Genomic DNA, 20,368 nt, shown 5'->3' with positions numbered 1-20,368 from the left:
TTTAATATTAAGAAACTAATATATAATGAATTATTATATAAGATGGTAATACACGCAATAAATTTTGGACAAAAAAAAAAATTCACATAATATATAGATTATATTTAGTTTTAAATTTTTTTATTTTAAAGGGTATGATTTAACTTATGAAAATCAATTTAATTCTTATAAGTTAATTTAAAAAATTATGTATTTGATTAAAATACTTATAAGTGATTGATAAGTAATTAATTTATTTGGTAAAAAATAACTTATAAATATATTTATTATTAAAATGACAAAAAAAGATATTAAATAAGATTTATGATAAAATTTTAAAAATTAAATAAGGATAATATAGTAAAATATTTAGTTAAACTAATTTATAAGCATAGAGTTTACAAGTACTAAAATGAAAAATTGAGTTTCTTAACTTATTTTATTTTATTTTATTTTATTAACTTATAAATTTAATTTATAAATTCAAAAATTATTATAAATAAATAAATCAATTTATTTTTAAATGATCTCCAAACAATCTAAAAAATAAAAAATAAAAATTGTTTTCACAAATAAATAGGTTATAATATTATTATTCTATTAATAATTTTTTCTTTCTTATTAACACTGATAAAAGGAATTGAAAAATATCCAAGTGAATGGAAAGGAAAAAATTAAGGATGAATTTCATATATATATATATATATATTTAATAATTTTATGATTTTATAACTTCAAATTAGTTTTAAAATTTAATTCAAATTAATCAAAAGTTCATTAACAATAAAATTGAAGAAATAAATTATTACTTAATAAAATTTTTTTAAAAATAAGTTTTAGTAATTTTTTCTCTCATTTTTTTCTTTTTATTTTTTCTCAAAAAATAATAATTATAATTTTTTTTGAAAGGAAAATTTTTATTTATTTATTTATTTATTTTTTTATATGATCTTGATGACTATTATTATCTTATTTCATATTATTATTATATTTTTTTTGGCATAATATCAGCATTTGTTATTAGGTGGATTTGAGGTGCTGATACATGACCTGTCAAAGCTGAGTGGAAATATTATTTTATTTTCTTACATAAAATATTGTTGGACACGTCAATATTTCTTTATTATTCTTTGACTTTTAATTTTTTAATTTATATTTTCAATTTTAAATAAAAAAATTAAATACTTTAATATGAAAGTATAATAAAAAAATAATATCTCATAATTTATAAATTTTAAATATAAAGGCGAAGCTGATATCTAAAAGAGTGAATGGCCAAAAAATTTTAAATGGATGATGAAAAATAATTTATATAATTAATTTTAATTAGATTGACATTAAGAACTTATAATTTATAAATTTTAAATATAAAGGCAAAACTGATATTTAAAAGAGTGAATGGCAAAAAAATTTTAGATGAATGATGAAAAAAAAATAATTCATATAATTAATTTTAATTAGATTGATATTAAGAATTAGTTGTATTTTTTAATATATACATATATTAAAAAAAAAAAACAGCTAGCTAGTTAATGGCTTCCAACCTCTAACTAACATTTGAACACCCCATGAACACTACATATATAATAAAATAATAATTCCCAAAAATTTTAAGCTACTGACTGGTTCTCCAAGATTTTAACCTTCAGGAATCTCATCTTTTGAACAAACAACACAGACCCACCACCTATATCTCCTTTAACATAAAGGAAAGTAAGAAACCCTTTTCTCACATCCACCTTCTGCTTTCTTTTTCTTTCTTTTTAATTAATCATTTTGTATTTTTATTTTATTTTTTTTGGTGGTATGATTACTTCACTCAATCTGTCTTGTTTTTAAAAGGGGGTTCTTGGTTGGTGAGCTAAAATCCAGCTGCCATGTATTGACTTGCCTTAGATCATGGGGTGCTCGTTGTTGTTTCCCGGGTTACTCTCTTTTTTCTTATTCTTGGATTCTCTGTTTCTCTTAAAAACCACACTCAATGTGAATACCTGTGAAGAATGCCATTTTCTTTCCCTTTAATTTCATTTCTGCTGAAATATATAAGAGGTGAGCTGTTTCTTGGTTCCTTTTTTGTGTGTGTGTGTGTGTGTGTGTGTGTGTGTGTGTGTGTGTGTGTGTGGAAATAGTGGAATTTTTTAGTGCTTTGGACATTAGTGTTCTTGAATGGGATGCTAGTTTTATGGATTTTGGGTTGCACTTGATATTGTAGCAATTGCATTGTTAAAGAAGAAGAAAGGTTTTAAAAGAATAATCACTAGCTGATTGTTTTGGATTCTACCTGTGTTGTGGAGTTGTTGGTAATTGAGAAGGAAAATCAAAATGTTGCTTTGCAGAAAGTAATTTTGAGGATAATTCAAGAATACTTGATAACCTGGGATTTCTGTGAAGAAAAATGGCCTCTAGTTGGGATTCTTGATCTTTAAATCTTTCTAAATTAATTTATTGTTGTATTTTATTTTATTATCTTGTGAACATATATGAAATCTATGCTTCTTCATTTAGCCTTTGGTACCATTTTTTTTAATGCTAATATAGTTCTTGGTGTGTAGTGAGGCGGTTCAGTTCTTTGGGTGCTATGAAGTGCTTTTACTTCTTGCATAAAGAGAAAAATGAAGAACCAAAGCCCAGAAAATGTGTTTCTACCCGTTCTACTTCCACTTCCATGTCAATGTCAATTGATCGTGAAGTGAAAAGATCTGGGTCAGAGTGCAATTCTCACAATGTTTCAGATTTTAGCTCAGAGTCCTCTGCAAAGAACTCATTTGCTATTTTGTCTCAAAGACAAAGTAATCTTAGAGTCTTCACATTCTCAGAGTTGAAGACAGCCACAAAGAATTTCAACCGCTCTCTCATGATTGGAGAAGGTGGATTTGGTAGTGTGTATAGGGGAGTTATTCGGAGCACTGAAGATTCCAATAAGAAAATAGATATTGCTGTTAAACAACTGAGCAGGAGAGGGCTACAGGCAAGCATTCTACATTTTCTTCAGCTTTGTGTGCATACTATTTAATCTTGCATTATGCATCATTTATTGTTTCAGAAGCATTCTGAACATTATTGGAAAGGGAATTCACTAACTCTTATTTCTCTTAAACTCTAGATCATTCCTTTTTTTTGGATTTATTTGCAGATATTAATTTTGTTTCTATTAGTTGGCAATATTTACTTTTATTGGTATTTTAGTTCTCTCTTTGAATATGCTAACAGTGGGTAAATTGGATACTTACAGGTCTTGATCTGAAATTATATGATAGAATGCTTGTAATGTTCTTAGACTTGTGCTGTTTTCTTTTAGTCTGTTGGAACATGTAAGAAAAGTTCAGGGAATGCACAGCTTACATACAATAATCCACTTTGGAATTCGTTTATCTATATGACTTTTCAATTGTAAAATCTTTCCTATGTTCCTTCCATGTGTGTCACAATAGGAGTGCTTGTTTTCCTTTCCTCACATGAATTGCTAAGGCAGAGGAGGCAAAAAACTAGTGCTAGAGTATAACTGGATTCAGCAGAGAGATTGTATGTGAGAGTCATAGTGGCTCATGTAAAATTAAAATGACTTATACGAACTGATTGCATCATATGCTTTTACTAGCTTGAATTTTTTCATCAACATTCGACAAAATGCTTCTTAATTCAAAAACTTTAATTTTGTAATAGCTGTTTTATAGGTTTTTTTTGGTTCATCAGGAAAAATCTCTTTAATAAAACATTTCTGTCTTGTCTATCATACTCTGTGACAGTTTGAATTAACTGGATTTGGATATGCATTCTTACATTTTCCTTACAGGGTCACAAGGAATGGGTGACTGAAGTAAATGTTTTAGGAGTTGTTGAACATCCAAATCTTGTCAAATTATTGGGCTACTGCGCTGAGGACGATGAAAGAGGAATCCAGCGCCTGTTGGTATATGAATATATGCCCAACAAAAGCGTGCAAGATCACTTGTCAAGTCGGTTTCAAACACCTCTTCCTTGGGCTGCTAGAGTTAAAATTGCCCAGGATGCTGCCCGAGGCTTAGCATACCTTCATGAAGGAATGGATTTTCAGGTATTTTTCATTTTCTTATGAGATTTTATTGCATTTTAGGCTTCAGCATCATGGGATGTACATCCGTCACAGTAAATGTCATACATGATTAGCTGGATTTATTGAGTTAGAATTGCTAGTGAAGTCAAATTTTATGACAGGTTACCCTTCAGATGATAAAATGATAATTAAGAACTGCAAAATCGGTGTGAGGGTTTTGATTCAAGGATCTTTTTTTATGAGAAAAATAGAAAGCAAGGAATAGAATGAAATGGAATTCACATATTCTATATGGGATTTCTCATCGCAAATAAGATCCTTCAAATTCTTTCTTGGTAATACTACTGAGGAATCATTTTGTCAATACAATGTAGTTCTCTGGAGACTTTTGGAATCCAACATGCTTCATACACAATGAACTTTTTGCTGGTGGAAATTACCCTGAAGTTAATCTTTTGCATTCCTTGTGTCAAGCTCTCACAAACTACAAAATGCAGACCACTGTTCCAATTGAAATGGCATAAAAACTTCTGTATATGAAGTCTGCTGCTAGATTTAGGAATTGCCTAGAACTCAGACTTTCATCTAAATCATGCATTCTAGGATTGCTAAATATGCAATTGAACATTTGAATCTCATTCAAGTCACTGTAAGAAAGCAAGGATTATAGCTTGACATAACACCTACAAAATTTGAATCGATTAAGAGTGAGTGAGGTCAGAAATATACCTCCTGCTTATAGATTGGGAACCAAAGTTTAGATTGACATTTTTAGCTTGCTGTCCTTATTTTTCCTTATTTTTCTGCTTTGTTTTCTCTTCTATTCAAGGTTTTTTGGATCCTCCAATGAAGTTTTCCAACTGTATCTAATTGTTTCACTTTACTTTTGCTTCATTTACCATTTTGGTTTCATAATTGCTGTAGATTATCTTCAGAGATTTCAAGTCTTCCAACATACTGCTGGATGACCAATGGAATGCTAAGCTGTCAGACTTTGGGTTGGCCAGATTGGGGCCGTCAGATGGATTGAGTCACGTTTCAACTGCGGTATGTCTATCGTTACGCAAAATAGTCCTTAATCATATGTCACATACTTTTCCTGATAAACCAGCAATCCATTAACAGCTCGTGTAGTTGCAGGTAATGTTTCTCAAAATTTAAGAAAGAATTCATGAGATCATTTTTTTTCCCATGTTTTGATGGTAAAAATTGTGTTTATTATTGTCCATGTTTTAATAGCCATAAACACTCTAGTTCATAGACCTTGAGGAGCTGAGTACCTGATTCTCATGCAGGTTGTCGGAACCATAGGATATGCAGCCCCTGAATATATTCAAACTGGGCGTCTCACTTCCAAAAGTGATGTGTGGGGATATGGGATTTTCCTTTATGAACTTATCACTGGTAGGCGTCCGTTAGATCGGAACCGTCCTAAGGACGAGCAAAAGCTTTTGGAATGGGTCAGGCCGCACCTGTCTAATGTAAAGAAGTTCAAGTTGATTTTGGACCCAAGGCTTGAGGGAAAGTATAACATAAAGTCTGCCCAAAAACTGGCTGCTGTTGCCAACCAATGCTTGGTTCGGCAGGCTAAGGCACGCCCCAAGATGAGTGAAATCCTTGAGATGGTGAATAAAATTGTTGATACAACAGATTTGGGAAGCCCCCTACTTCCCATGAAGAGTTTAACTCCAAAAGATGCTTCGGATATACGCAGACAAGAACGATTTAAAAGAAAGCTTCTGAATACAATAACCGGAGAAAAAGGGTGCTTCGCTTGGAGAAGTTGGAGATCCAAGCTACCAGATGAACGAAGAAGGCGAGATAGTCTTGTTCAGATGAATTAGCTCATGTAGTGAGGCATAGTCTTGCTCAGATGAAGTAGCTCATGTAGTGAGGCATCCTTTTTGTCACAAATGTAAATTGCTGTTCTCCTGTGTACTGCAAAACTCAATTGTAAAGGTTTGAATGAGTTCAAATATAGCTATACTTCTTAGTTGAAATTCTCAAAATTGCATGTATGTATATGCATACGGTCTATTTCTACTTCTTAGCAAAAAAAAAAAATGTAAAATGTGTAAACTCCATGCAAAATTATAAAATTGATGAAAGTGAAACCATTATTTTTTATTTTTAAGGAGACATTTTATTTTTTGAAAAATATTGCACATGTGCCCAACCATCATCCATTTGCACTAACCAACCAAGAAAAATACTCTACACACTATATATGTCCAAAGAAAATTGTGTTTCCAAGCGCTACTTCATCAATGTTTTTCTCTGTTCAAGAAATCAATAAACTAATTCTACTTTAATGCTTCAGCCTTCAGGTTTGGCGCCACTGAGGACAACAGCCTGTAACAAACAACAACATGAAGAGTAAATCCATGTCCAGAATCAAATGTTCTCTCCCTTATCATTATTGATAGAAGTCAAATACAGTATCGACTTCTTGACATGTCATTGAATGATCATAATTTTTTACCATCAAAACATGGAAAAAAAAATAATCTCATGAATTCAAAAAAAATAATCTCATGAATTCTTTCTTAAATTTTGAGAAACATTACTTGCAAATACGATAGAGCTGTTAATGGATTGACGGTTCATCTGGAAAAGCATGTGACGTATGATTAAGGATTTGCGTAACGATAGACATACCGCAGTTGAAACATGACTCAATCCATCTGAAGGCCCCAATATGGCCAGCCCAAAGTCTGACAGCTTAGCATTCCATTGGTCATCCAGCAGTATGTTGAAAGACTTGAAATCCCTGAAAATAATCTACTGCAATAATGAAACCAAAATGGTAAATGAAGCAAAAGTAAAGTGGAACAATAAGATACAGTTGGAAAACTTTATTGGAGGACCCCAAAAAACTTGAATAGAAGGGAAAACAAAGCAGAAAAATAAGGACAGCAAGGTAAAAATTTTAATGTAAACTTTGGTTCCCAATCTATAAGCAAGAGGGGATATTTCTGACCTCACTCACTCTAGTTGATTCAATTTTTGTAGTTGTTATGCCAAGCTATCATCCTTGCTTTCTTACAGTGACCTGGATGAGATTCAAATATTCAATTGCATATTTTAGAAATCCTAGAATGCATGATTCAGGTGAAAGTAAGACTTCTAGGCAGTTCCTAAATCTAGCAGCTGACTTTAGATAAAGAAGTTGTGATGCCATTTCAATAGGAACAGTGGTCTGCACTTTGTTGTTTGTGAGAGTTTGACACAGGGCATGCAAAAGAATAACTTCAGGGTAATTTCCATCAGCAAAAAGTTCATTGTGTATGAAGCATATTAGATTCCAAAAGTCTCCAGAGAACTACATTGTATTGACAAAATGATTCCTCTGTAGTATTAACAAGAGAGAATTTGAAGGATCTTGTTTGCAATGAGAAATTTGTAGCATTCGATCCCAGATGGAATATGTGACTTCCATTCATTCTATTCCTTGCTTTCTATTATTCTTATAAAAAGAGATCCTTGAATTAAAACCCTCACACCAATTTTGCAGTTCTTAATTATCATTTTATCATCTCAAGGCTAAACCTGTTGTAAAATTTGACTTCGCTAGCAATTCTAACTCAATAAATCCAGCTAATCATGTATGACATTTACTGTGACAGAAGTACATCCCATTATGATAAAGAATGCAATAAAATCTCATAAAAAAATGAAACATACCTGAAAATCCATTCCTTCATGAAGGTATGCTAAGCCTCGGGCAGCATCTTGGGCAATTTTAACTCTAGCAGCAAAAGGAAGAGGTGTATGAAACCCACTTGGCAAGTGATCTTGCATGCTTTTGTTGGACATATATTCATATATTAACAGGCGCTGGATTCCTCTTTCATCCTCCTCAGCGCAGTAGCCCAATAATTTTACAAGATTTGGATGTTCAACAACTACTAAAACATTTACTTCAGTCACCCATTCCTTGTGAACCTGGAAGGGAAATGTAAGAATGCATATCCAAATCCAATTACTTCAAACTGTCACAGAGTATGGTAGACAAGACAGAAATATTTTATTAAAGAGATTTTTCCTGTTGAACCAAAAAAAAAACCTATGAAACAGCTATTACAAAATTAAAGTTTTTGGATTAAGAAGTATTATGTTGAATGTTGATTAACAAAATTCAAGCTAGTAAAAGCATACGATGCAATCAGTTCATATAAGTCATTTTAATTTACATGAGGCACTATAACTGTCACGTGCAATCTCTCTGCTGAATCAAGTTATATTCTAGTACTAGTTTTTCACCTCCTCCGACTTAGAAATTCACGTGAGGAAAGGAAAACGAGCACTCCTATTGTGACACGGGCTGGGAACATAGGAAATCAAGATTTTAACAAATGAAATGCGAATTCCAAAGTGGATTATTGTATGTAAGCTGAGTATTCTCTGAACTTTTCTTTCATGTTCTAACAGACTAAAAGAAAACTGTACTAGTCTAAGAACAGTACAAGCATTCAACATATAATTTCAGATCAAGACCTGTAAGTATCCAATTTGCCCACTGTCCATTATAGAGAAACTAAAAAACAATAAAAGTAAATATTGCCAACTAATAGAAACAAAAATAATATCTGCAGATAAATCCAAAAAAAATGGAATGATCCAGAGTTTAAGAGAAATAAGAGTTAGTGAATTCACTTTCTAATGATGTTCAGAATGCTTCTGAAACAATAAATGATGCAAAATCCAAGATTAAATAGTATGCACACAAAGCTGAAGAAAATGAAGAATGCTTGCCTTTAGCCCTCTCCTGTTCAGTTGTTTAACAGCAATATCCATTTTCTTAATGGAATCTTCAGTGCTCTGAATAACTCCCCTATGCACACTACCAAATCCACCTTCTCCAATCATGAGAGAGCAGTTGAAGTTCCTTGTGGCCGTCTTCAACTCTGAGAATGTGAAGACTCTACGATTACTTTGTCTTTGAGACAAAACGGGCAAATGAGTTCTTTGCAGAGGACTCTGAGCTAAAATCTGAAACATTGTGAGAATCGCACTCTGACCCAGATCTTTTCACATCACGATCAGTTGACATTGACATGGAAGTGGAAATAGAATGGGCAGAAACACATTTTGTGGCCTATGGTTCTTCATTTTTCTCTTTATGGAAGAAGTAAAATCACATTTTAACACCCAAAGAACTGAAGTGCCTCACTGCACGCCAAGAACTACATTAGTATTATAACATTGGCAGCAAAGGCTAAGGTTAACCTTAGGAAAAAAAAGAAGCATAGATTTCATATATGTTCAAGAGATAATACAATAAATTACAACAACAAAATAATTTAGAAAGATTTAAAGATCAAGAATCCCAACTAGAGGCCATTTTTCTTCACAGAAATCCCAGGTTATCAAATATTTCTGAATTATCCTCAAAATTACTTTCTGCAAAGTAACATTTTGATTTTCCTTCTTAATTACCAACAACTCCACAACACAGATGGAATCCAAAACAATCAGCTAGTGATTATTCTTTAAAAACCTTTCTTCTTCTTGAACAATGCAATTGCTACAATATCAACTACAACCCAAAATCCATAAATTCCATTCAGAGTTAACTAGGATCCAATTCAGATTCCAAAGTCACTTTCGCACTCTCAGGAAATAAACTGCATGGAATTCTGGAAAAAGACTCTAAATTTTGGACATGTAAATAAAAAAAATACAACCATATCTATAGACAAAAAAAAAAAAAATACAAATTCTCCTAAAAATATTAAAAACTTTTTAAAAGATCAGGCATTTGACATTAATAGGACACTGCAAACCTAAAAATAGAAAATAATTTTCCCTTCATTCTCTAGATTCCCAGAAAACAAACAACTCCATTAAGCAGAACCATATTTATTCCATTCAATAGAGGTTTTTCACATAGTCACATTAACAAGTTAAATTCAACCATTCATTCTTAGCTCAATTTTTCTCATGTAGTCAGCAACTAAACAGAAGAGAAAGAGAGCAATTGATTAATTACCAGAGATGAAGGGGAAGATGCAATAGAGGTGACGGCGAGGGAGGGACCACTGCGGGAGGAAGTAGAAGGAACTAGGGTTTTGGTGCAGATGCCTTGGCGCACGTGCCAAACTCTGACCTTGTTCATTCAATAAATTATGATATTATTGAAAGGCTCATTGCATGGTGCAGTAGCCAAAGCACTTGCACAAGGAGATAGGATGATCATAATGTCATTGAAAAAATAAAAGCATAATCATAATCAATGGTCTTCAAGTATTGTGCAACAATATGAGGCACTGAATGAAACATCTTGAACTCTTCTTGAATTTGTGGGTGCTCACGTTTCAGGTCCTTGGTCTCATCCTTCAGATATTCCACTAGGATGTCAATTATTTCAATTTCACGCTGAAGCATTTTAAGTAACACATAGAGATCATTATTGTCAGAGAAGAAATTAAGTTGATGTGCCATTGTTTGACTCCCTTGCTCCTCCCATCTTCGCTACCCAACTAGATGTTAGCCTGCATATGTTTAAATTGGTGCGATGAAAAACAAAAGAACATGCAAAAAAAAAAGATCAAATGAACTTATAAATTATTAGTATACCCCTACGTAGCACGGAACGGAGATGCGGACACGAAAACAAGCAGGAACAGACACGAAAAAATGGCATTTTGAAAAATATAGGAAAAGGAAAAAGTGGAAAATGTGTAAATATAAAAAATATAGGTGCATATTTATATATATATCTAAATTATTAAAGATATTCAATAATAAATAAAGTTCATACATATTTAAAAGTTTTATAGTTATAATAAATAAATATTAATTACAACACATTCAAATGTTTAAAAAAGAAAAGATAATGAAATTTATAACATTTCCTCTACTTCACTGTCTTTTTCCTTTTTCATATTTGTAGTTGTATTTCATAAAAAAAAAAAAAGACTCTAACTCTGATTCCTCCGATGAAAGGCTGACAAATTCAAGAACTCCCACATCTTCTATACTCTCAAATTGATTATTACTAATATCCCATAATTTTGTCTTCTCATCATAATATTGGGAGGAATTTCTCGACAGAAGACGAAGATTATTAAGGATAAAAACCAAATCCTCTGCACGTTTTAGAGTTAATTTATTTATTCTATATGAATGAATGAAGGAATAAATACTCCAATTTTTTTCACAACAAGAGGAGAAAGTAGGTTGTCCAAGCATTTTAAAAGCCAACCTTTGAAGTAAAGTTGCATTGGAACCAAAACATGCCCACCACTTTCTAGGATCTATGGCATATATACTTTCAATCTGCAAAAGGCCCACTTTTCAAAGAAAAATTTGCAAATTCATCATTTGTTCTAATTCGCTCATCTTCATTAAAAAAAATCATTCTAAAGTATTTAATTCTTTCAGTTGATACTTCTCCATCCATATGAGGAGGCACTCTATCTTCTCCCTCTTGAAGCCATTTTTCATGATAAAATCTTCAAAAATAAGAAAATAAATTTAGGAAATCATAAAAAAAATTATAACAAGAAGATGAGTATGTAAGTTAAAAATTTACCTTGGATTTAATGAATGAGCCAACTAATAAAGGAGAGTGTTGCTCTTTGCACAACGATCAACAATAATTCGATGAACCACATAATAGAAAGGAGAAAACCCATCTGCTTGCTTTCCTTCATGATAAAAAATAACTTTCTTCACCTTTTCAATCATAGAATCCCACAACTCATAAACCAAATGAAGGCATGGTTTGTCTATGTCACAAACTCTGATCATGTCATAAATGGGCCCAATAAAAGCAAGGACATAATCAATATTTTCCCACTAATCCTCATCCACCACTTTATCACGAATAAATCTAGCTTTGCCTTGGTCATCTTCTCGATATTGTGCCAATTGATCACTCATAACCATTACTTCTAAAGCATGCCTAATGAGTTTAAATCTTTTAAGCATCACAACAATAGAAGCAAAAAGAGCGTCAACAACTGAAAGGATTTTCAAAGGGCTAAATCGATTATAAATTACAAGCCTTATGGAATGATTCATTATAAAATTATTGATTTGCAAAGCATCCCCATGGATTTCAGTGATCCAGTGACAAACATCATAAGTTTCTTGATTAGTTTTCAAATTTTTTGCTGCACATATATTTTTCAAAGCAAGATTAAGAGTATACACAATACAAGGAGTCCAATAAATATGTGGAAAGATTCCGTTAATGATTTCTCTAGCACCTTTACAATTTGAAGCATTATCAGTAATGACTTGTATCACTTTTTGATGACCCACCTCATCAATTACTTCTTTTAGCAAATTAGCAATAAATTGCTTATCTTTTACTTCACCAGAACAATCTACAGATTTGATAAACATGGGGTCATACTCAGAAACAACCATAAAATTAATCAAAGGCCTTCTCTGGGGATCACTCCATCCATCACTCACAATACTAACAACATTTTCTAACCAAGTGCTTTTAATTGGTTCAAGCAACCTCTATACATTTGCTTTTTCTTGCTGAAGTAATGTGGTTCTCAATTTGTTATAACCAGACGGCACATAACCAACCCAAAGCATGATTAGCAGTAAAAGAATAAGAACTCACATAATAAGGGTTTCTAGCAAAATTAAAAGGTAGACCCCCAGTGTAGAACATTCTAGTAATCTCAGCATCTAATTGAGCTCTAGTTTGCAAGTCAAAAGCTCTACCAAGAGGAGAATCATTAACTCTTCTTTTCTTCAAAGCTGTTGAAATACTTAGTTCAGTTATATTCAATGAAGGAACATCAGTTGTATTAATAGGCAAAGGAACTCGCTTAGATTGTGAATTGGTAATTCTGTTTGTTGCCTCATCCTCCTGTTTCCTCATTTCAGAAACACTATCTCTTATCACTTTTTTACACACACCAATCCCATTTCCAGTGATTTTCAATAAATGAGCCCTCACTCTAGTATAAGTTCCTTGCTTTTCTTGTCCACAAAAATTACATATCCGTTTACAATTATCCCCTCCTTCTCCAAATTTCTCAAGTTTAATTACATATCTCAACAAATGATTAAATTCTTCCTCCCTAGTTTTTGAATAAGTGGCACTAGTGCTATTTGCTTGGGTAGAATTAGAGTTCGAAGAATCCATTCAAATATTGTCCTATCAAAATGATAAAAAGAAAATGCAATTTCATACAATTTACAAATTATTTAAACAAATTATATACTAAGGATTAAAGTACAATGCAAATTATATATATTAAAAGATTAAAGAATTAAATAATAGAATTGAATAAATTGGCTGCATTATATATATTAAAAGATTAAAGAATTAAATAATAGAATTGAATAAATTGGCTATGAAAATTATTATGAAAAATTTTAATATATAATATAATGATACATTAAAATAAATTATATTAAACACATTATATATAAATTATTACAAACATATAAAATATATTAATATAAAATACAAATTTTGAATGCTGGAATTTTTTTTTATTTATCATTAATTAGAATTTAAACTTGAAATTTTATAATTTTAAAAATAACTTTAAAAATATATTTACATTTGTGAATTTGAGAGAAAATTTTTTTTATCTTCCTTTTTTTAAAAAAAAAATATTTATGATAACTCTTCAAATTTGATTTGAGAAAAATCTAATTATGGAATATACATTTAGAGGAAAAAATTGATATTAAATGTGATAAATTTATGATTAATTAATGGAATAAAATTGTAATTAATTAATGTAAGTTGCTTAATAAAATTGTTTCACAAAAAAATTAAAAAAGGAAAATAATAAATTAAATGATAAGGAAAATAATAAATTAAATAATTAAACAATCCCTATATAAACTTAAATACCTAAATGTGATGGGGAATGAGAAAAGAGTGAGGATCGGGAATAAGAAAGGGGAATCAGAAAAGCCAACACAGATAGAGAGAAAAGAAGAAAAAGGGAGATGCCATCTTTACCTGTGATGTTGTCGTTCCTCCCCTTCTGCTTCTTTTTCTTCTTCTTCTTCTGTTGATGAGGATGGATAGGGCAAATCAGAGAATGAATAGGGCAGACCAGAGAGAAAAGAAGAGAAAGGAATATGCGATCCTTACCTGCGATGCTGTCGTGGAAGGTTTGATCCTCCCCTTATTCTTCTTTTTCTTCTTCTTCTTTTTCTGTTGATCTTGATTGTGAATGTGAAGTGGTGAAATTTATTGTGATTTTAACCTACCCATATTCCCTTTTTTTTTTTTTAATTTTCTTTAAAGAAACGCATTTCTGTTGCTGGAAACGAGTCTCTGATTTTCAATATTTTCAGAAACGGCCCAGAAATGTTTTGGAGCTGTGTGAGGTCGTTTCCTCATTGGAAATGTTTCTGACACTGGAAAACGTAACCCAGTGCCGTTTTCGTGCTTCATAGGTATACCCTCACTGCATAGGAAGCTCCCTAGCCACTAGAAGAGCTACCACTTGGCGTTATAGGGTGAGAGGAATTAGGAGCTACAGATGGAGGGTACCAAGATTGTGAAGGAGCATCTTGTGGATGTGGTTGAGCTTGCTGTTCCTGAGAACCCCTACAGACATAAGTTCCGAAACATAAAATCCACATAAAAGAATAAAAAAAAAAAAGAATGAAATAACAAGAAAAGAGTAGGCAACTATAATGAGTGTGGACACTAGAATTACGTTTCAACCTCAACACAATTGTTCATTAGACATGGTATATCATTTGAATATAACAGGTTATACAAGCAATCAAGATACATCACTATCCACAATACCCAAATTGCAAGTGCATCACTATCATCGATGAATCCAAATCATTGAAAAAAATCACAATTCATAATATAAAATGACAATAAAAACAAGGATCTCATCAACCCGAAGCAATACCTAGTGAACTGAAATAACAAAACCAATAAATAAAATAAAAAAAAAATTCCCAAATTTAAAGCACAAGAAGAACGAAAAACGAATACCAGTGCTTGAACATCGGTTCGATTGCATGAATGGCAGAAGAGACAATTCCATGAAAGGACCAGTGGCGGTGGCAGCAAGTTTGCACAGGATAAGGACACTATAATCTATCAATTTGTGCATTCAAAATCAAATCTACAAAATCATCCTAGAAAATGCTACGGGAGAAACACTGTGAGATAGACATTAATTGAATTTGTGAAGCAATAGGCGGTCTCTTTTACTTGGCCTATAAATAGATGAAAAAACATGCATTAATTAGAACTTCCCTCTGTGCTGATATACCGATCATTCATTTATTAGTTTGTATGTTCTTGCTTCCACTATGACTACTGCTGCACAAGAGAAAACCGATGATGGAAGTTCCACCCGGCTATTGTTTTAATCCTACGGAAGAAGAACTGGTCTCCTATTATTGTTAAAGTAAAAATAAATGCAGAAGAATAAAGAACAGAAGAAACTCTACGTACAACTCTCATTGACCATAAGACTATTAATTGTGCTATTTATATAGCAAAAGTCTAACTAAATAAAATAAATCTCATGTAAATCTCAACACTTAGTCAAGATTAGATCATTATTTTAAAAATTGAAATGCAACAATATTAAAAGTTATTATCTCTTAAATCTTAAAGGATATTATGAAGACTAAATCAATCCTATTTGAATTAGGTTCTAACATTCTCTCCCTTAATTCAAACATGGACTCAAAACAATTTTTTTTTTTATATATGTGATTGGAGCACTTCTGTCCAGTTGATAATTTTGAGTGTTGGAGCATTTCTCTCCAGTTGACAATTTTGGTGCACTTCTCATCATTTGTTGATGCACTTCCCACCAACATTTGCTTTTGATCTTCTTGGAGCACTTCTCTTCAATCTCTTCATTATTGATGCACTTCAAAACTTTTCTTGGAGCACTTCTCTCCAATAACTCATGATAAATTTGTGTTTAAAGATTTCTCTTATTTGTCCATAAGATCATTGAGGCTCTGATACCACTGTTAAAGTAAAAAAAAAAATACAAAAGAATAAAGAACATTTTTATTGAATAGAAAGAAACTCTACGTACAACTCTCATTGACCATAAGACTATTAATTGTGTTATTTATATAGCAAAAGTCAAACTAAATAAAATAAAATCCTATATAAATCTTAACACTTAGTTAAGATTAGATCATTATTTTAAAAATTGAAATGCAACAACCTTAAAACCTATTATCCCTAAAATCTTGAAGATATTATGAAGACTAAATTAATCTTGGTTGAATTAGGTTCTAACAATTATCTTCTACGGCGGATACAAAAAAACCACTACCTCCAAGGGTAGTGGAAGAGCGTAATATTTATGGAGATAAGAATCCATGGGATTTATTTGATCAGAACAGGACTGAGTACATATTTACTAAGTTGAAGAAGAAAAGTAAAGCGAAAATTGACAGAAGAGCTGGTTCAGGAACTTGGAAAAGTTGATATACAAAACCATTCCCTAATCACAAGGATGGACATTGGCTGATGATGGAGCTTTCGCTCAACTATGGAGGAGAGGTAAGTGCTTTATATTTACGTCTGCCTTTGGCATTTGCGTAATTAATTTGTGCATGAGATATATGCGGTTATAATTAAATTAATCGAAAAAAATATATTTTATATTATTAATTAATTAATAAAATATTAATATAAATATATTTATAATTTTTTTATTTGCAAAAAATAATAAATAGAATTTAATATTAATAAGAGAATAATTATAAGTTAAATGTTATTATAAATTATAAAAATTATAAATTATAAATAATATATATTAATAAAAATATAATTAATATATTAATTAATAGAAATTCGATTATTTCGGTTACTTAGATTATCAAATTAAAGAGAACTGATAATTGATAATTTTTACAATTACTAATTGAAAATCGAACCAAACTAATTATACAAATTGAATACATCATTTGCTATTCTAAAATAATCTTTTGTTATTTATATTGGTTATTTATTTTCTATCGAACCATTTGCTATTCTAAAATAATCTTTTGTTATTTATATTGGTTATTTATTTTCTTTCTTTCTCCTTGCAGGTCGATAATTATGTATTGTGTAGAATCTGTTATAAACATTCACATAACAAGAGAGAAATAATAACGGATGAAGAAGCCCTCCCTACCAACCTTGACGCTTAACTCATCCCATATGTTGAGAACAAAAGGAAACCATCAGCAGATGGTGATGAGGAAAGCCATCAAAACCAAAAGACGATGCGATCTTGCTATTCCAATGTTGTTGTAGAAGGACAATTTGTTGCTACTCCACAAGGTCTTGGCTCCTCTTCTTCATTAAATATGACACAAGAAGAGCAAGCTCCAGAAGTAGAATTAACATCACTATTATTAGATTTTGGTCCTTACGTTAATGAATGCTTTTTGGACCTTTTGGATGATGATGAAGAAGCCTTCCCTATCAACCATGACAATGGCCCTGATGCTCGACCCATCATCGCATAGGTGGAGAACCAAAGGAACCTTTCAGCTAATGATGGGGAATGCCATCAAAATCAGAAGTAGATGCTATGCTATATCTAATTGAAGGAGGACAATCTGTGACATCTCCTTCTAGCCTTGACTCCATTCCTCCATCAAATTTAATACAAGAAGAGCAAGTTCCATTACTGTCCTCAAATTTTGATCTCAATAATAATGACTATTATTAAGAGAATTGGTTTGATTCATGTAATTTTGATACTTAAAAGATTTAAAAAAAAATTTATCATAAGAATCTATAAAACAAAATATTTTAGTATATGAAATATTTTATTATAATTCAAAGAGTTTATTGTTTCCGAATATTGTTATGTATATAATTTTAATTGATAATCTTTATAAATTTGGAGAGATTTAAAAAGCTTGCCAAGTTTTGCAAGGCAGCTGATGCTAAGCAGTTTTTATTGTACATATATTTTGATTGATAATTATAACCCCACTATTACAGTAGGAAATTGAACAGTATGTGTTCCACATAACAAGTATGCACTTGTTGGAACTAAAGATGGAAAAATAGAAATAATTGAAATTGGTAGGGGCACTTGTGTTGAGGCAGTGGAAGCTCATGGTGGTTCAGTACTGTCTATTGCTTCCATTCCAAATGAAAATGGTTTTGTCACAGGCAGTGCAGATCATGATGTTAAGTTCTGGGAGCATCAAGTGTAGTAGAAACCTGGCCTAGTATGGTCTTTCATACCCATGTATTCATGTTAGTGTTATGTATCGTTCTTTTTCTATTAATTTTACAAACTATTTTTACATTGAAAACCTTTTTTATGTTTGAAAAAACCTTATTCTCTCCTTCTGGAGAAAAATATTCCAAAGAAGGTTGGAAAAATTTTCATGTTCTATTGCAGCAAGCATCATTTAAAAAGTTATACTTTTCTAGGTTGCTTCTTGTAATTTATATAGGCTGCTAGGATAAGCTTTTCTTTCAACAAAGATATGCAGCTATCATGCTTGATATGGTAGTGAGGCTAGATTATTTCTGTTTAATTTACAGGATACTAAGCACCTAATGGTGTCAAATGACAGAACTATGAAGATGAATGATGATGTTTTAGTGGTTGCCGTTAGCCCAGATGCTAAATATATTGCCGTTGCACTTTTGGATTGCACATTGAAGGTCAAGTTGACTTCTTTAACCTTTTCAAATTTTATTTTCTTTTCTTGTGATTTTGGTTATATAGGTTTCTTTTCAAGTGCTTTCTAAGTTCCATGCACACTAAGTATGGAGGCAACTGTCCATTCTGTAGCTTGGCTCTAGGACTAGTCAAAATAAAAATAAGTGTTAGAATTATGACTCAAAATCCTAATGGGATTTGGAGAGAGATCTTTTCCTAATTTGAGTGGGAGAAATATTCCTCAATAGGATGGAGGAATATTTTCTATAATGAGTAGAACTCTTATTTTAGTGTTATTCCTAAATTGAGTAGGACTCCTAATTAGATAAGGATTGAGGGAATTAACACTATAAATAGAAGAATGATGGAAAAGGTTATTTGGATTTTGCCCATTGAAGAGAATGGTTTTCAGTTGATGGAGTGAGGCTGTTACCTATTGTAGAGAGGGGTTTTGCCAATTGCTGCGGATTGGCTCTGCCCATTGATGAGGGGCTTTTGACCATTGTAGTATAGAGAGGCTCCCGCCTAAGGTGGAGAAAATACATAGAATTTAAGAGAAAGGACATAGAATTCAAGAGGAAGGGATTCTTGTCTATTGGTGAGAGGGCTCTTACCCATACAGTTGAAGGCACCCTTTGTGGTGTAATGTTATAATAGTAAATATATTAGGTTATGTCTAGAGGAGACTGAGAGGGACTAACTAATATATTTACTATGAGCAGTTTGATATAGTATGGGTTCTCTTGGGTGTAATTGGGTTGATGGATAGTATAGCTATGAGCTTGTAATGATGATTTATTTATTGATGATAGTAAAAGATAGCATGCCCGTGGATGTTACCCTATGTGAAGAGGGTGAACCACGTAAATATTGGTATTTTGTATGTTTGCTTTATTTCTTTGCAGTTTACACGCTTCCGCAGTGTACAATAAATTGGTATCAGAGCATGGGAATGATCTTGGTGAGTTTGGTTAAAGGTGGAGCTATTGTGATATGTGGAAAGTTGCACATGCAACAATGATGATGCAGGTTCAAGGTGATGGAGAGATAAAATTTAGGTGGAGCTCTTGATACAAAATCAAGATGGTTGATGACGTGAAGATTTTTTGAAGAATAAAGCAAGTTATGCCCAATATGAAGATTGAAGAATTGATGATTTGAAGGGTTCAAGCTCAAGTATGGAGATTTGATGACACCCAAGAATTTGAGGTATGCAATGGTTGATGGATTTTGAGTCAAGGTAGAGATTGTGAGAATTATTACTCAAAATCCTAATGGGATTTGGAGAGAGATTTTTTCTTAATTTGAGTGGGAGAAATATTCCTCAATAGGATGGAGGAATATTTTCTATAATGAGTAGAACTCTTATTTTAGTGTTATTCCTAAATTAAGTAGGACTCCTAATCAGAAAAGGATTGAGGAAATTAACACTATAAATAGGAGAATGATGGAAAAGGTTATTTGGCTTTTGCCCATTGAAGAGAATGATTTTCAGCTCATGGAGTGAGGTTGTCACCCATTGTAGAGAGGGGCTCTGCCAATTGCTGCGGATTGGCTCTGCCCATTTTAGTATAGAGAGGCTTCGGCCAAAGGTGGAGAAAGGACATAGAATTCAAGAGGAAAGAATTCTTGTCCATTGGTGAGAGGGCACTTTTTGTGGTGTAGTGTTGTAATTGTCATAAGGGTTTTGCGATCGCCGGACGGTTCTCACCGAAGTGGAAAAAGTGAGGAGTCGCCACTT

At 32.1% G+C, this 20,368-nt stretch overlaps 1 protein-coding gene and 1 pseudogene across 3 annotated transcripts; one reads left to right on the top strand and one right to left on the bottom strand.

The window, feature by feature from the left end:
• Positions 1-1,594: 1,594 nt before the first annotated feature.
• LOC110635696 (serine/threonine-protein kinase PCRK1) lies at positions 1,595-6,012 on the top strand. 3 transcript variants are annotated; one of them, XM_021785127.2, is made up of 6 exons: positions 1,619-1,692; positions 1,822-2,028; positions 2,532-2,947; positions 3,773-4,033; positions 4,937-5,059; positions 5,308-6,012. In XM_021785127.2, the coding sequence occupies exons 2-6, from the start codon at positions 1,980-1,982 to the stop codon at positions 5,854-5,856; spliced, it is 1,398 nt and encodes a 465-aa protein (XP_021640819.2). In that variant the 5' UTR covers positions 1,619-1,692; positions 1,822-1,979; the 3' UTR covers positions 5,857-6,012. The 3 variants fall into 3 exon arrangements, with proteins under 3 accessions (XP_021640820.2, XP_021640816.2, XP_021640819.2); XM_021785128.2 differs by lacking the exon at positions 1,822-2,028 and having other exon boundaries at positions 1,595-1,692; XM_021785124.2 differs by having other exon boundaries at positions 1,597-2,028.
• Positions 6,013-6,103: 91 nt separating this feature from the next.
• Positions 6,104-10,518, bottom strand: LOC110635697 (serine/threonine-protein kinase PCRK1-like; annotated as a pseudogene).
• Positions 10,519-20,368: the final 9,850 nt, after the last annotated feature.

This window comes from Hevea brasiliensis, chromosome 14, assembly GCF_030052815.1.
Source record: "Hevea brasiliensis isolate MT/VB/25A 57/8 chromosome 14, ASM3005281v1, whole genome shotgun sequence".
Classification (NCBI taxonomy): Eukaryota; Viridiplantae; Streptophyta; class Magnoliopsida; order Malpighiales; family Euphorbiaceae; genus Hevea; species Hevea brasiliensis.
This window is presented reverse-complemented; position numbering and strand designations above follow the sequence as displayed.

Excerpts from the sequence above, each read along its gene's own strand:
- LOC110635696 (XM_021785124.2), top strand. The coding sequence starts at position 1,980 with ATGCCATTTTCTTTCCCTTTAATTTCATTTCTGCTGAAATATATAAGA. Across the intron at positions 2,029-2,531 it reads TCTGCTGAAATATATAAGAG|TGAGGCGGTTCAGTTCTTTG; the intron begins GTGAGCTGTTTC and ends CTTGGTGTGTAG. Across the intron at positions 4,034-4,936 it reads ATGAAGGAATGGATTTTCAG|ATTATCTTCAGAGATTTCAA; the intron begins GTATTTTTCATT and ends TAATTGCTGTAG.